This window comes from Pristis pectinata, chromosome 7 (assembly GCF_009764475.1).
Source record: "Pristis pectinata isolate sPriPec2 chromosome 7, sPriPec2.1.pri, whole genome shotgun sequence".
Classification (NCBI taxonomy): Eukaryota; Metazoa; Chordata; class Chondrichthyes; order Rhinopristiformes; family Pristidae; genus Pristis; species Pristis pectinata.
In genome coordinates, this window is record NC_067411.1 from 74,833,032 (window position 1) to 74,848,643 (window position 15,612).

Consider the following 15,612-nt stretch of genomic DNA (forward strand, 5'->3'; position numbering starts at 1 on the left):
ATTCTTTTGAAAATGTTATTTTTTGCTGTTCAGTTAAGAAATGTAACCATTTACAAATGAATGGGAGAAAACTGGGTGAATGCTATTTGTATTTAATTAAAATTGATAGGGTGTATCTGATGGTATTAATTGCTAAATTGTATTTGCCTCCTGACTTTTGGTTTAATTGGGGTAAATCTGAACTCAACTCAATTTAAGACTATATGGCTGGATAGCATAAGGCAATAAACAGTGTGGTTAGAACTGGTGATAAAGAGGAAGCAGCACACATTTTTGGCATGGTCTATATCACATTAAACAGGCATGCATCGTTTGTGTATTTGAGAGGCTGTTGCAGGTTTTCTGTTGCTTGGTGTGAATTTATAGTACAGATGGAAGTAAATAGATTTGATTTATGGCCAAATAGTTGCAGAAGGCTGGGATGAAATATCCCAGAATACTACTTTTGGGAGAATTAGGAAAAATGGGAAAGGAGTTGAGTAGCCTTGATTATAAAGGATGTAACTTGAATGGAGATGCAGAATCATTTTGTCAGAAGCTAATGAAACAAGGCATAGGAATTGCTGGTGGAAATAATAACTGGGCCCTTTAATGGTAATTCTAATGTTGGGCAGAGTATAAATAAGTATAGATTGAGAAATTACCAATCATAGTAGAATATTATTTTGTTTTTTTTTTAGTTATTGTTACTGACTTACCAGATGCATTAGTTTTGATCTTACAGAATTCCTTGGATTTTAAAACTATCCTGTTGAATTGTACGGCACAAAAGAATAGACAGGAGCAAGGAAATGGAGAACTATAGATGGTCTGACGTCAGTACAGACATGAGCAAAGTGTCAGAGTTTGTAGTTTAGTCTGTGTTTGTAACAATATTGAATGTGAGAGGTCATTGTCGTTATTTCCGTGAAGTAGAAAGCAACTTCTGAAGTAAGCACTTTCACAAAAGTCTGGATTTCCTGAAGCTGCTGTACTGTTGGATGCAGCATTTCCCCAAGGCAATTGTGAAAATCCCTTAAGGTTTCATTAGTTCACAAAAACCTGAAACTGTTGTGCTTTGTTCTTCAAGTTTTAAATGAAGTAAATCTTAATTACTGACAATAACCTCTGGTTCTAAAATATTAATTTTATGTGTGGACTGTGATTCCCTCAGAATTCAGTATCATATGCTTTTTAAGAAAAGTAATTGATATTTTAATCTTTCATTTTTGCCTTGATCTTGCATTTTCCAACTTTTGTATTGTGTTCTGATAAAATTGTTTAAAGTTGGTTTTGAAAATGTGGATCTTTTTAGCTAGCTTTTGTGGCTGACTGCAAAATCTCATCTTGCCATACAATTGGGCAGAATTAAAGATTTTGTTTAACATCTAGGTTATCTAGTAAGATAAGGGTGAACATATAGAAGTAGTGCATTTAGATTTTCAAGGCACCACGCAAGCTGTCATTATGGTTCATGAGATTGGGAGTGATGTATTGACATGGATTGAGGATAGTTAATGGACAGGTAAATCTTGGAACAAATGAGCAGCTTTTGGATTGGTATTGTTTAACTGATGATGTGCCAAAGGTCAGCTATTTTACAGTCAATATCTACAATGTGAGGGGAGTGAGTGTCATGTATGCAAATTTGTATACAGAGCTAAGTATGAAAGTGAGGAGGCTGCTGAAAAAGATGATGGGTTAATCAAATGGGGAAGAGCATGATAAATAGAACAAAATGTGGAGAATTGTTTTTGGTGGGGGGAAAATGGAAAAGCAGAATTTTAATTTAAAAAGTGAGGTTGGGTATGTGTAGGTGTTTGATAGAACAGTGTCCTTGTGCTCCTGTATATCAAGCAATTGCAATGTTAGCTTTTATTGCAAAGAGACTGAAATGCATTAGAAAGAAGTTTCTATAGTTGAGGACAATGATATGCTTCCCTTGGAGAGAGCAACCAAGGTTCCTTATACAGTTCAGTGTTGTGGAGAGTTTTTTCAGGCAACGTTGAGTAGCCTATTTTCTCTGGTTTAGAAGCTTGTGGTAACGGCATGGAAACATAACATTCTTAGTTTTGACATGGTAATTGCTTGAAGGTCGGTTCCACTGGCTGGTATAGAAGTAGAGTCATAGTCTCAGAAGGTTAATATGAACATCAGATGAGAATTTCATTCTGGTCATGAATTTTTGGGAGCTGTGGCTGATCGGTCACTGAATACATTTGAGTAACTGAACAATAGATGTTTAGATATTAAAGGAATTGATATACAGCTTGGGGAAAGAGATTTGAAGTAGATCAATCATGATCTTATTGAAAGGTGGAGTAGATTCAGAAGCATAATGTCCTATGCTCCCATCCCGTATTTGAGGGTTTTCTATAGGGAATAATGATACCTATCTGTTATAGACCTCTATAAACTAGTAACTTTTCACAGCCCAGTTGCCATTGGTCTCAGTTTACTTTGGACTTAGGAGGGGAAGATCAGCTTGGGTTTATTTTCTGTTTTAAGTTTGATTAATAGTTCATTATTTGTTGATCCAAACTATGTATTTTAATAGATTTAAATCTTTTGGATGTGTAATTTTGAGGAACCAGTCATTTGGAGAGTTTAGCAAATTAGTTCACTCATAGCCACTGAATAAAGTACTTATTTTCACTCTTAAGGTCTCCAAACTAAGTTCTGCATTGACAGTGTAAATCAAATCACCAAAAAGATGGTTGGAATTCCCCTCTGACTCAGCCCCTTCTCCCTGCCCTCCAGCTTTCATTCCTACACCTACCAACTGATCTTTTTCTTCAGCACCCTCTTTCACTACTTTAAATTTTGCAGATGATCTGGTATAAGAAATGTGGCAACAGCATAAACTTGTCTCCATTAATCTGCATTTACTTCTCTGGTAAACATAATTGTTATCAAGTCTCAGGACTTTGGAAAATTTTTGTATGGGTCCAGTGGAGAGTAGCTTGGATTGTGATGTTTGTTCCTCTTAATTTTCCATCTTTGTGCTTCACTGGTAACTGAGTATATTTGAGAAAGAAATTAATCTTTAAACATTAAGGGAATTGAGAAATACAGAATTAATCCAGACGAGGAGCATTGAAGTAAAAAGGTTAGCTGTAATCTTAATGTGGGGGCAGACATAAAGGGCTGTATGGCCTGCTATTTCTTGGGTCTTTAATGTACAGATATTACATGTTTTATTTTCACCTCTAGTTTTTGAATCTTTTGTCAAGGCATGGATGTTGGCATGTGGGTGCTCCATATGTTGAACAGAAGACTAAATACTAAGGGATGCTTATACCAAAAAATGTATGAAATAACCAGAGTTGGACTGCAGATTGTGAGGAGGTCCCTGGTTGTGCCACAACATTTGTTTCATTATTCTGGTTTTTTTTTTCTCCCTTTCTGAGCAGACCCCAGCAAGTTGCTGCCCTTTACCAAAACCTAAAAACAGCAGAGCCCAGGCTGATTCGTCAATATGAGTGTGTGATCAAGAACTTTGTTCGAGATGTTATGTTGCAGAATGCAGAGCTGGAGAAACTAGCATGCACTGTGAAAAGGTAAGCTTGAAGCGTTTGTAAAGGATTTCTGATATTGATGTCATGAAACAGATCTTCTTTAGTTAGTATTGGATGGATATATATATAAAAAAAAATTGGGCATTAAAAATCTTAAGTTGTCATGAAGGAGCTTGCTTAATTTTTCACTTTGGCTATCTGAATGGCTGGAAAATTGGAGATTTTTAATGGGTGTCTGACCATCCACATGGAAATCTGACCCTCTTTATTCCAGAAGGAGCAAGTTGTTATCTCTTAGTGATTGTACCATAAACTCTAGACACCCCAACATATTGTCTGGGCCACCCTTGTTCACATCATTTGGTATTAGGTTGGTCAGAGCTGTATGCTGATGGCAGCAGCTGTCCCCCTCTAGCAGTTCTCTCAACCTTTCTTCTAAATGCTGCTTGGTGATATGTCTTGAATGTGCCAGATCTTACTTAATATATATATATTAGCAAGACCAAAGCCATCATCTTTGACTACCACAATCTTGCTATGGTTGGCATTGATTCCATCACTGTTAGCAGTCAATGTCTTGGGTGGAAATGACCTAGAGCCAAATGGGTCACTTTTCCCCCTCCATTACAATGATGCTTAACCCTAGCCCCTCTGTGTCCACCTCTGTTCTAACCACAGCTCATTCACTGATGCACTTATCCAAGGGTTTTACATTATCTGCAGTTGACTGCCATGTTCCAAGTTCCTTGTTTGCCACCTTTCTGCAGTGTTATCTAGCTTGCTTCGTGCAGGAATTCCCTCCAAGCTTGTCTACATTATTCCCTCTTTAAAAGCTACATGTAGCCTTCAAGCTTTTGATTATCCCCTGATCTGTCTTTGATTTGGTTTCCACATGATCCTGATTTAGTCCCTTGGAATGTTGTTTGATGCTAAAAGTGCTGTTTATAGACATTACTGGGTTGGCAGACTGATTTTCAGTTTAATATCTCACCTGAAAGTGTACCTCTGACAATGTAATGCTCCTTTTGATATGGAGCTATAGCTGTCCTTGTAGCCATGATTTTCTGACTTGAGATGAAAGTTAAACTAGCCTTCCTATGGGTAAACAGTACTTAAAAGGAGCATTGATGTTGTTCTGACTCTCCTGATGATCCTTTGAAGAATGGCTGTCTGTTATCTGCAACTTATTTTAAAATGTCTCAAAGTTTCCCTAAGATCATATTATTTGTCCAAAGTTTCAAGAGAACAACTCATTCTTTAAGATAGTTGAATTATACCACATCTTCCAAGCTTTGAAAAATGGAATAGTGTGTTCACCCTGAGATAATGTCTCTAAATACTCATCACACAGAATAGTTTCATTGAAATTGAATTTTGCATTCTTGCATAACCTTGGCTTGTGCCACTTTTGGGAACGGAAAATCCTATCTGCTTGTGTCACATTTCCACTGTGGATGGTGTATAATAAATGATGCAGTTGTTAATCACATGGTCTTCTAAGTTGAAACTGAAATGATGTGTTATGTAAGTTTTGCGTAGCCCCATTATTCACAGTAATTTGATCATAGTAGTTTTCTTCTCAGTTGCATCAAGTCTAGCTGAATAAACAAGCTGGTTTAAATGTTGAGGACATCATTTTAAATGTCATGGATGTCAGTGAGTTAAGTTTTGTTTAAAAGCAAAATTATTCTTTGGAAATTCCAATATCCAATGTATAATTAATAACATTGCAATTACTGTCTATCGTCTTCATTTAACAGAACTGTTTTGCACATTATATCTACAATTTGGTGATGTAATAATTTCAATTTTTCATCAACAAATCTGAACAAATTGTTCATGAACTTATTTTGAAAATTTATATGCAAGTTCTGCATTTATCTTGTTAACAAATGAACGCCAAATTACTAATACCTATTGATTTCCAGGAAACAGCATCTGAATTGCATTGGATCTGGCATGCTGCCCTAAGTTGCTGCCAATGTGCTTGCCTACACAAGCCTGATCTAGATCTGGTGGTCTGACTGACTCTCTGTGCCTGAAAGTCCCAGCATGAAGTAGCTCAGTCCACAAGAAACAAAGGACTGTACATGCTGGAATCTAGATGAAAAAAAACAAGATGCTGGAAGAACTCAGCAGGCTAGCCAGCATCTGTGGAGGAAAAACACACCCAACATTTTGGGTTGGGACCCTTCTTCAGGACTGAAGACAGGAAAAGGGGAAGCCCAATATAAAGGGGGGGATAAACAGGACAGTGATGGGTGGACAAAAGAGGGGAGGTGGGGTGGATACAAGGTGGTGATGGTAGATACAGGTGAGAGAGTGATAAACAGATGCAGGGGAGGAGAGCAGATCTACCAGGGGATGGGTCAAAGAAATAGGTAAGGAGAAAAAAAGGAGCTAGGCAAGAAAAGGGGATGGGGGTGGGGGAATTCAATATTCATACCATTGGGCTGTAAGGTCCCAAGATGGAAAATGAGATGCTGTTACTCCAGCTTGCATTTTCTCGATCTCTCCATCTCAGTAGATTATTTATCCACCGACATCTAAAAACCTACTGACAACCACAGCTACCTTGATTACAGCTCCTCTCATCCTGTCTCTTGCAAGGATGCTATCCCTTCCTTGCAATTTCTCTGCCTCGCTGCATCTGCTCCCATGATGAGGCTTTCCACATCCAAGATGTCCAACTTCTTTACTAACAGTGGCTGTCCACCCACTCCCCTACTGTGGTCGAGAGAGCTCGCACCCACATCTGCCATTTCCTGCACCTCTGCTCTCACCCCCACCCCTCCCAGACTCAATAGAACCCTATAGAGGGTACCCCTTGTCCTTGTATTTCATCCCAACAGCCTACGTATCCAACACCTCATCCTCTGCCACTTCCGCCATCTCCAATGGCACCTCACCACTACCACACTTCCCCTCCCCACCACTTTCTACCTTTCGCAGGGACCACACTCTCCACGACTCTCTAGTTCACTCCTCCCTCCCCACCCATCCTGCTTCCTCCCTGAGGATTTTCCACTGCCCCTGCCATTGGTGTAACACCTGCTCCCACACCACCTCCATCCAGGGACCCAAACAGTCCTTTTACCTGAGGCAAAGATTTACCTGCACCTGCCCTAGTATTTTCTACTGCAGTTCTTGAAGTGTGACCTCCTCTACATTGGTGAGACCAGACTCATACTAGGTGACTGTTTGGTAGAACACTGACACTCTGTCCATAACCATGATCTGCACCTCCCCATTGCCAGTAACTTCAACTCCCCCCTCCTACTCCATCACTGAAATGTCAGTCCTAGCCACCTGCACTGCCAGGAGAAGTCCAAATACAAACTGGAGGAACAGCACCTCATTTTCTGTCTTGGGAACTTGCAGCCTAACAGCATGAACATTGAATTCTCCCACTTTAAGTAAACCAACTCCTCCCTCTTCTTCACCACCCCCCCCCCCCCCCCCCCATGCCTCTTGTTTTTTCTTAGCTGATTTTTTTTCTCCTTGCCTTTTTTCTTTCCCCCACCCCCTCCTCCCTCTTTTCTCCTCCTCGTCCTCCGCCACCGCCTCCTCATCCTCCTTTTCCTCCCCCCCCCCCCCCCCCCCCCCCCATGGTCACTGTACCTTTTGGTATTGGTTTATTATTGTCACTTACTGAAGTACAGTGACAAACTTATTTTGCATACTGTTAATACAGATCAATTCATTACACAGTGCATTGAGGTAGTACAGGGTTAAAAACTAACAATACAGAGTAAAGTGTCACAGCTACAGAGTAGTGCATTGCAGGTAGACAATAAGGTGCAAGATCAAACAAAGTAGATTGTGGTCAAGAGTCCATCTCATCGTATAAGGGAACCATTCAATAGTCTTATCACACTGGGATGGAAGCTGCCCTTGAGCCTGGTGGTATGTGCCCTCAGGCTCTTGCATCTTTCTCCTGATGGGATGGGAGAGGAGAGAATGACCTGGCTGGGTGGGGTCTTTGGTTATGCTGGCTGCTTTACTGAGGCAGTGAGAGCTATAGACAGAGTCCATGCAGGGGAGGCTGGTTTCTGTGATGCACTGAGCTGTGTCTACAACTCTGCAGTTTCTTGCGGTCGTAGGCAGAGCAGTTGCCATACCAAGCCGTGATGCATCCAGCTAGGATGCTTTCTATGGTGCATCAATAAAATTTGGAGAGTGTCAAAGGGGACATGCCAAATTTCTTTAGCCTCCTAAGGAAGTAGAGGTGCTGGTGAGCTTTCTTGGCCATGGCATCTACGTGGTTGGACCTGGACAGGCTATTGGTGATGTTCACTCCTCTGAACTTGAAGCTCTCAACCCTTTCAACCTCAGCACCACTGATGTAGATAGGTGCATGTATACCACTCCCTTTCCTGAAGTCAATGACCAGCTCTTTTGTGTTGCTGACATTGAGGGAAAGGTTGTTGTCATGAGACCATATCACTAAGCTCTCCATCTCCTTCCTGTACTCCAACATCGTTATTTCAGATAGGCCTACTATGGTGGTATCATCTACAAATTCGTAGGTGGAGTTAGAGCAGAATCTGGCCATGCAGCTATGAGTATATAGGGAGTAGAGTAGAGGGCTGAGAACGCAGCCTTGTGGGGCACCAGTGAAAATAATTGTGCTGGAGGTGTTGCTGCCTATCCTCACTGTGGTCAGTAAGTCAAGGATCCAGTTGCAGAGGGAGGTGTTGAGTCCCAGGTTTTGGAGTTTGGTGATGAGTTTGCTTGGAATCATAGTATTGACCTTTGACCCATCCCCTGGTGGATCTGCCTATCACTATCTCTTACCTGCATCTACCTATCACTACCTTGTGCCCACCCTGCCTCCTCTCCCCACCTATCACTGCTCTGCTTTTCCCCCCTCTATACTGGGCTTCCTTTTCCTATCTTCAGTCCTGAAGGGCCCTGACCTGAAACATTGACCATATGTTTTTCTCCACAGATGCTGCCTGGCCTGTTGAGTTCCTCCAGCATCTTTTTTTTTTCTTTTAGCTCAGTCCATGAGCAGTGACTAAGGTTTAGCTGATGAATTCTGAGGATGTCCTGATGGCTTTTTGAGAGCTTGTTGACTTGTGCATTTTGAGAGCTTGTTGACTTGTGCATTTTGGGTGTTTCTAAATGTCTCTCGTTAAGATGTTTAAATGAGTTCCAATAAACTTAATTACAAATTACTTTTTAATTTTAAAAAAATTCTCAGTGTTTTTACTCCAGGCATTTAAAGTAAAAATATTTACCATTTTACTCATCCCATTCAAGCCAGCAGGCTCTGGCATAAATCCAAGGGGTTGGATTCAAAGTGCAACTCATCGGGTGCCTCTACAGCATCTACAAGCTCTGCCACTTGACTCTAGTGGGTCCAGCAGCAGAACAGAAGGTTGGCTTCTCTCTGAATTTTGCATTTCAATGCATAGAGGAGATTACTGAAAGCTCTTGGAAACTGGGCTGCATCTTCATGTGACTAGTTGGTCTTAACCAAGGATGATATTTGTAATTTCTAAATGAATGAGATCATTCACACGTCAGGTGTTTGTGTCACTTTATAAAATGGTACACAAAAACAAGAAAAATATTCGTGTGTTTGGAGATGTGAGCAGTCGCTCTTGATGGTATATTTGACGGACTGTAACACTAACAAGCCCAACTAAAGAGATTAGTTTGATTCCAGTGGAGAACTACATCATTGAAATGTTTCCATTGATGAATGAAGATGGTGGAGACCAGCCCACAATAACTCTCATTTCTCTAGCCAGGATTAATGGCCCAACCATCTGTAGGTTATTCATGAATTACCTTTCTCCATTATGATTCGATTAGTGGGGTTTGACATTGATTATTCTGTGGCATGCAACCTAATTCTGTTAATACAGATAATGAAACAGACATTGCTCATCTTGTAAAACTCTGGGTGACATTGTGACTTGGGTTGATGGGAGCCTGTTTTACTCCATGGCACATCATTGAAATGGGGCTAATGAAAATCCAAAGTAATATACTTAATGATTCTGACAATAGTGCATTTTCATTTGGTCTTGTCTCTGTTCCTGCCTCTATTGCATGTTTTCCATGGACCAGTTTGGTGCTTGGTTCTAATTTATTCAGACATGGCATCAAACAGTTGTTCCTTCCAGCCCCTCAATAATACCACCTGAAATACTCAAAGTCCATTCTCGTTTTCTTCCTCTTGTCTTTTTATGTTGGTCCATGGCAATGTCCTTTGGTAGGACATAAGATACCACATGAATCTGATAGTAGCACAGTTCTGCTTCTCTCAACTGCTCTACTGTTGCTCTGTTGTCAGTGTGCAGATATTTCCAGTTATAATCGGGGTGGGGGGGGCACCTGCCATAACTCCACTTAATTACAATTGATTCCGTTGCTTCCTGGCCAAAATTTTGTCGTGCTTGCAACTTTTCAGTCTGAGTTCAGCTTCCAATTCCACAGATGTCAACTGTAGCTCTGGTTGTACTGTAGTCATGGGGCAATGAGTTGTACTTCAGAGATGACCACAAAAACCTAGGCCTTCCCTCGCATGAGGGAGCACTGCAGTACCAGAGTTGTTGCATTTTGAATGAAATGTCAAACTTGAGGACTAAAAGGTTCAAAGACACCTATTTGGAAGTGGGCTAGGAATTGTTATCAGTGGTATCCTGGCCAATTTGTGTATCTTGCTAAACATTTATGAAATGGATGATTTCATTCACGTATTGTGGGATCTCTGTCTGCAAATAGTTTCCTACCTAATGAGAGTGACCATGTTTCAGAAGTACTGACTGTTAAGCATATTTGGAAGTCCTGAAAATATTCTACATACCTGTCCCTCTTTCGCATCTTGGCCTCCTTTGAGTTTGAATATGTTAAATTATTCTGTGCCATCCACTGCTGAAACTCTCATCCATGTTTTACCTGTAATCTCTGCTATAGCCTTCTGGCTGACCTCTCATCCTCTATTTCAGCAATCAGAATTGTAGGCTGGACCTGCTGCCCATATTCTATTCTATATTGTCCTACTCATCAACATCTATTTTTGTTGACAATTACATCTAATTCTTGATGCCTCACAATGTTAATTTATTAAAACTATCATGGACCTTGGGGGGAGCACATTGGCATAGCTGGTAGAGATGCTGCCAACAGCTCCAGCAACCCAGTCCTGACCTCTGCTGTTTGTGTGGAGTTTACATGTTCTCCCTGTGACTGCAGTTTCCCTGAGATGCTTTGATCTTTTTTCCTCCTATGCCAAAGACATTTGAGTTTGTAGAATAATTGACTACTGTAAATTTTCCCTAGTGTGTTGGTGTATTGTAGAATCAAAGGACAATTGACAGGAGTGTGGAAAGGCTAAAATGAGATGAAGTCTGTACCTTCCATCAAACACCCACTTGTACTAGAGCCATACAGCATGGAAGTGGACCCTTTGGCCCAACTGGTCCATGCTGATCAAGATTCCTGGCTAAGCTAGTCCATTTGCCTGCATTTGGCCCATATCCCTCTGAACCTTTGCTATCTATGTACCTGTTCAAGTACCTTCTAAATGTTGTTAATGAACCTGCCTTGACCACTTCCTCTGGCAGTTCATTCCATATTCTGACCACTCTGGGTGGAAGAAGTTACTCCTCTGGTTCCTATTAAATCTCTCCCCTCTCACCATGTGCCCTCTAGTTCTTGAGTCCTTAACTCTGGGGAAATAGACTGTACCCATTCACCCCATCTATGTCTCTTATTTCCTACTTCTCTATAGGATCACTCCTCATTCTCCTGTGCTCTAATGAAAAAAAATCTCAACCTCTCTATAACTTAGTCCCTTGAGTCCCGGCAACATCTTTGTAAATCTCCTCTGCACTCTTTCCAGCTTAATGGCATCTTTCCTATAGTAGGGTGACCAAAACTGAATACGTTATTCCAAATGTGGCCTTAACATCTTGTACAACTGCAACAGTAATATCCCAACTTTCATACTCGGTGCCCTGACTGATGAAGGCCAGTGTGCCAAAAGCTGTGTTCACCACCCTGTCTACCTGCAACACCACTTTTGGGGAACCATGTACTTGTACTCCTAGGTGGTCCAGGTACCTGGTGTGTTGAATGGGCTGTTTCTATTATTTGATTCTTTGGCCCTCATCTCTATAACTTCAGTTCTAAAGTTGCTCAGACTTCAACTGACTCCGGCAACTGTAGCTTGTACATTGCTGATTCCATTGTCCCAATATAGACTGTAATCTATGGCTCCATAACACTCTCCTTTTGTTCATAGTACTGCTTTGAAGACCAATTCTTGGACTAGCTTGGGTTTACCACCTCATTTGGACTGACATTTATTCTTCTGTCCATGTAATTGAGAATGGTCAATGCCAAACTTTTTTTAAAAACTGGATAAAACTTTATTTTGAGTTCAGCTTATGTAACTTTGTATTCTATTAAATATTTTGATGTGGGGGTCAGAATCTAAATGATAAATAAGTGGTTATTTTCTCCTTTCTTCCCCTCCTTGCTGCTGTGTTTCAACCTTGCAAATGAAAAGTAATAGACTCTAGCATGTCAATCTCTCATGTATTGGTACTTTGTTTCAGGACACAGGATGAGGCTGCACAACAGCTGAGTGAGCTTGAGGAGGATATTGATCAGCAAATAAAGACAGCTGTTGAGGAGTGCCAAAAAGAGGTGAGATTTAAAAAAAAATCCATGTTTTCTTGATTTTATGGTTTGAAATAAAACATTAAATAAAAGTAGGATGAGAAATGTAACTATTCAAAAAGTCTCTAAACCAGGTGCAGAAAAATTGCAATCCTATGAAGCGTAATTTTCAACTTCACCCAATGGTGAGCTGACAAAATGGATTGCCTGTATGTTGTGGAACTAATCTGAATTTTATTCTGTTGCAATCAATTCCCTCTACCTGGGTGGCTATGCAGATAATGAAGTTGAAAATGCTACTGTGTTTTATAAATGAGCTCCTGAGTTACATTCTGTGAAAAATGGAAATCATTTGCTGTGAACTTACTGCTGCATTGTACTACAGGCCTGAGATCACAATAGGATCTCATTGTATGTTGCTTTAATATTTAAAATAAATTGGTTACAACCTTCTCAAAGGTATTGGAGGAGACATTTAAGAATATATCTATGGTTTATCCCTTGGTGGAATTTCAGAACTGAAAGTCCTTGCTCTGCATCTGTCTGTGTTAGACCTCATTTAGAATTGATTGGCGTTGGTATTGAGTGCCTGAAATGGAAAAATGTTCCATTCCTTAGTGTTAAAATCTCTTCCTAATAAGCCTGAAATGCATTTATAGCAGCTGTCTTCAAAAGTGGCATTTTATGTGCTGTAGCTGGCATCGCTTCATTTGTTGCTTTCCCACAGCAAATCTGAAAATAACTTTTACATATTTCATACCCACATTTTACAAACTTTGTTATTTCCAACAGTAAACATTTCGACAAGGCAATGGTGGTAAACCTAAAGCATTAAGCATATTGTGCTTGTTAAATATTTACTTATTTATGGCCTTCATCTTCAGTTGTTACTTCAAGCATGCAACTGTGTCCTGATGTCATCCGTAATATCATTAGAGCTGACGTGCATGAATCATCCTTTGAGTCTTACCCACCTGGGTGGTGTTCCACTAAAATAGATTCCTACTTTCTAAAGAACAGCATAATCTCGTAATTTTTTTTTGGTTTTGGAGGCTGCCTGTACCTTGTTTTATGGTGCTATGAGTATCATATCTGTTTGAATCACGAGTGTTATAGAATAGAAGATGGCCATTCAGCTGATCAAGTGGGTGCTGGTTCAATGCAAGAGCATTCTAGTTAGTTCCACCCTCCTGCCCTCTTCCATGGACCTGTGCATTCTTTTCTTTCAGGTATTCATCCAGCTCCCTCTTTTGAATGTTGTCACTCTACTCCAGCACTGGACTTCAGATTTTAATCATACTTTTTTTTTATAGAGTCCGAGTCACCTTCAATTATTTTGCTGATAACCTTCATTCTCTTAGCCAATAGTTTTCTCTACTTGCTCTGCCTATACTTTTCATGACTTTAAATACTGCTATCAGACTCCCTTAAAACCTCCTTTCCCAAGGAGAACCACTGCTGCTTCAGTCAAACTGAAGTGTGACATTCTTGGACTCATTTTTGTCACTTTCCAAAGCCTTCATATCTTTCTTAAAATGTGGCTACCAGAACTAGAGGCAATACTTAAGTTGTGAACAAGTGCCTTATAAAAACTTATCAAGCTTTCCCACTACTGTGGTTAAACTGACCAGCCTATAGTTCATTGGTTTATTCCTGCACCCTTTTGGGTTTCAGGAAAAATGTTACTGGATCTTTGTAGAGTAATAAGGCACTCTAGCATAATGACCTTTGTTATTGAACTAATGTGGTCAGTACTTGTGATCCAGAGATGAGTCTAAATTTTGTCATGGCAGTTGAGCAATTTTAAACTCAATTAACTAAACAATCCATCTGAAATAAAAAGGAGATATCATTAGTGGTAACTATGAAACTACAGGTTTCTTAAAGTTCCATCTGGTTAACTAATGCCTTTTAAGATGTCATTGTGATTTGTTTTTGTGACTTGAGATCCACAGCAACATTACTGATTCTTAGCAACCCTCTGAAATGGTCTAGCAAACCACTGATTATCAGTTGGGGATGTGCAATAAATGCTGGCCTTGCCAACAAGACTTGTATATTTAAAGGTGCATTTATGCTCAATCTTGGATTTTGTTTTTAAATTTGTTCATGGGATGTGGACATCAGTAAAGCTAAAATTAATTGCCCTGAAGCAAGCAGTTAAGAGTTGACTACTTGGAGGTCACAGGTAGGCTAGACAGGTTAAGATGTCAGATTTCCTTCCCTGAAACCATTAGTGAGCCAGATGGGTTTTTACAATGATCTGACAGTTTTATGGTTACTGTTATTGAAATTGGCTTGTTTTTCCTTAATTCAAGATTTACTAATTTAATTACATGAGTTTAAATTTCTCATCTCCCATGGTGGGAATCAAGCTTGTGTGTCTTTGTCAAAGGTCAGATCTCTGGTTGTGAGTCCAGTAAGCTGACCACTACTAAATCCCTTTTAGAGTTGCTCTATTTTAAACAGAAAATCTTGTACAAATATAGCATTTATTGAGGTATGAAGGTACGAATCACTTCCCAGTTGTAGCAGCTTCATCGTCTTTCTGTGGGAATTATTTCATGGAACCCATCCGTCCATAGCACCCAAATCTTAGAATTGGGTGGTACTGTGTGTTAGCATGTGACCTTTTCACTTGTTTCTTCAGTTTAAATTATCTCCAGACTGATGAAATGATCTTTTCTCAAGATGTAATTGAGTTTGGGCTGCCTCACTTCTGTTAGCATTGTGGAAGGACTTGAAGTGTAAACCTCTTTCTTTCCCACACCCCTCCCTGCCCCTCCACCACCAAAAAGATGTGGTGCAAGCTCAGCATGCTTGTAGTGAGGAGTTAAGAACATGAGTAACTGTTTGCTTTGCTTTCACTGAAGAGCTGGATGTCCAATGCAGATCTTTTTGTTCAAATGTATTTACACAAAGAAATTTACACAAATTTAAGGTTAAAGGATAATGGGACACAATCACTCAACTTGTATTTGTTGAAAGTTTAGGTGGGAGGGGGTGGTGTGATTTGTTGTTGCTCTTTGTCTGGTCATTTTGCCATGTCACACATCTAATAATTTGCTCCACTCTTGTGAAAAGCACATTCTTCATAGAACTAAAGGTGTGATTTGCTTCTCTAATTTAGTTGAATTGGAAGGGCATATCAGTAAACTTTCTATCAGAAGTTTATAGATGAGCTTCATAGTTTGAAAGGAACAGTGTTATATATATTTTGATAAAGATTGAGCCATTTGACTTTGCAGGAACAAAGAAAAGCAGAATTGGCTCTCATTAGGCTACAGCAACAATATGATGCTAATATAAATGAACTTCAGCTAACAATTACAAAACTGAAAAAGGTAAGCATCTCTAAAGCTGATATTGAAATAATATCTACACCAAGTCTAAAGTTGTTTTTGCTTTAAGTTGGCGACAATTTAAGAAACATTTTTGTAAAAGGTATGGTAGAGAATTTGGGAGTATTTCTTGG

At 39.9% G+C, this 15,612-nt stretch overlaps 1 protein-coding gene across 1 annotated transcript in view; it reads left to right on the forward strand.

The window, feature by feature from the left end:
* rasef (RAS and EF-hand domain containing) overlaps positions 1 to 15,612 on the forward strand; it is a 49,223-nt gene that overhangs the window by 6,368 nt on the left and 27,243 nt on the right. The window contains exons 2-4 of the mRNA XM_052019685.1: positions 3,393 to 3,539; positions 12,074 to 12,164; positions 15,386 to 15,481. Coding sequence (XP_051875645.1) covers positions 3,393 to 3,539; positions 12,074 to 12,164; positions 15,386 to 15,481 — 334 coding nt within the window. The remainder of the gene's footprint in view (positions 1 to 3,392; positions 3,540 to 12,073; positions 12,165 to 15,385; positions 15,482 to 15,612) is intronic.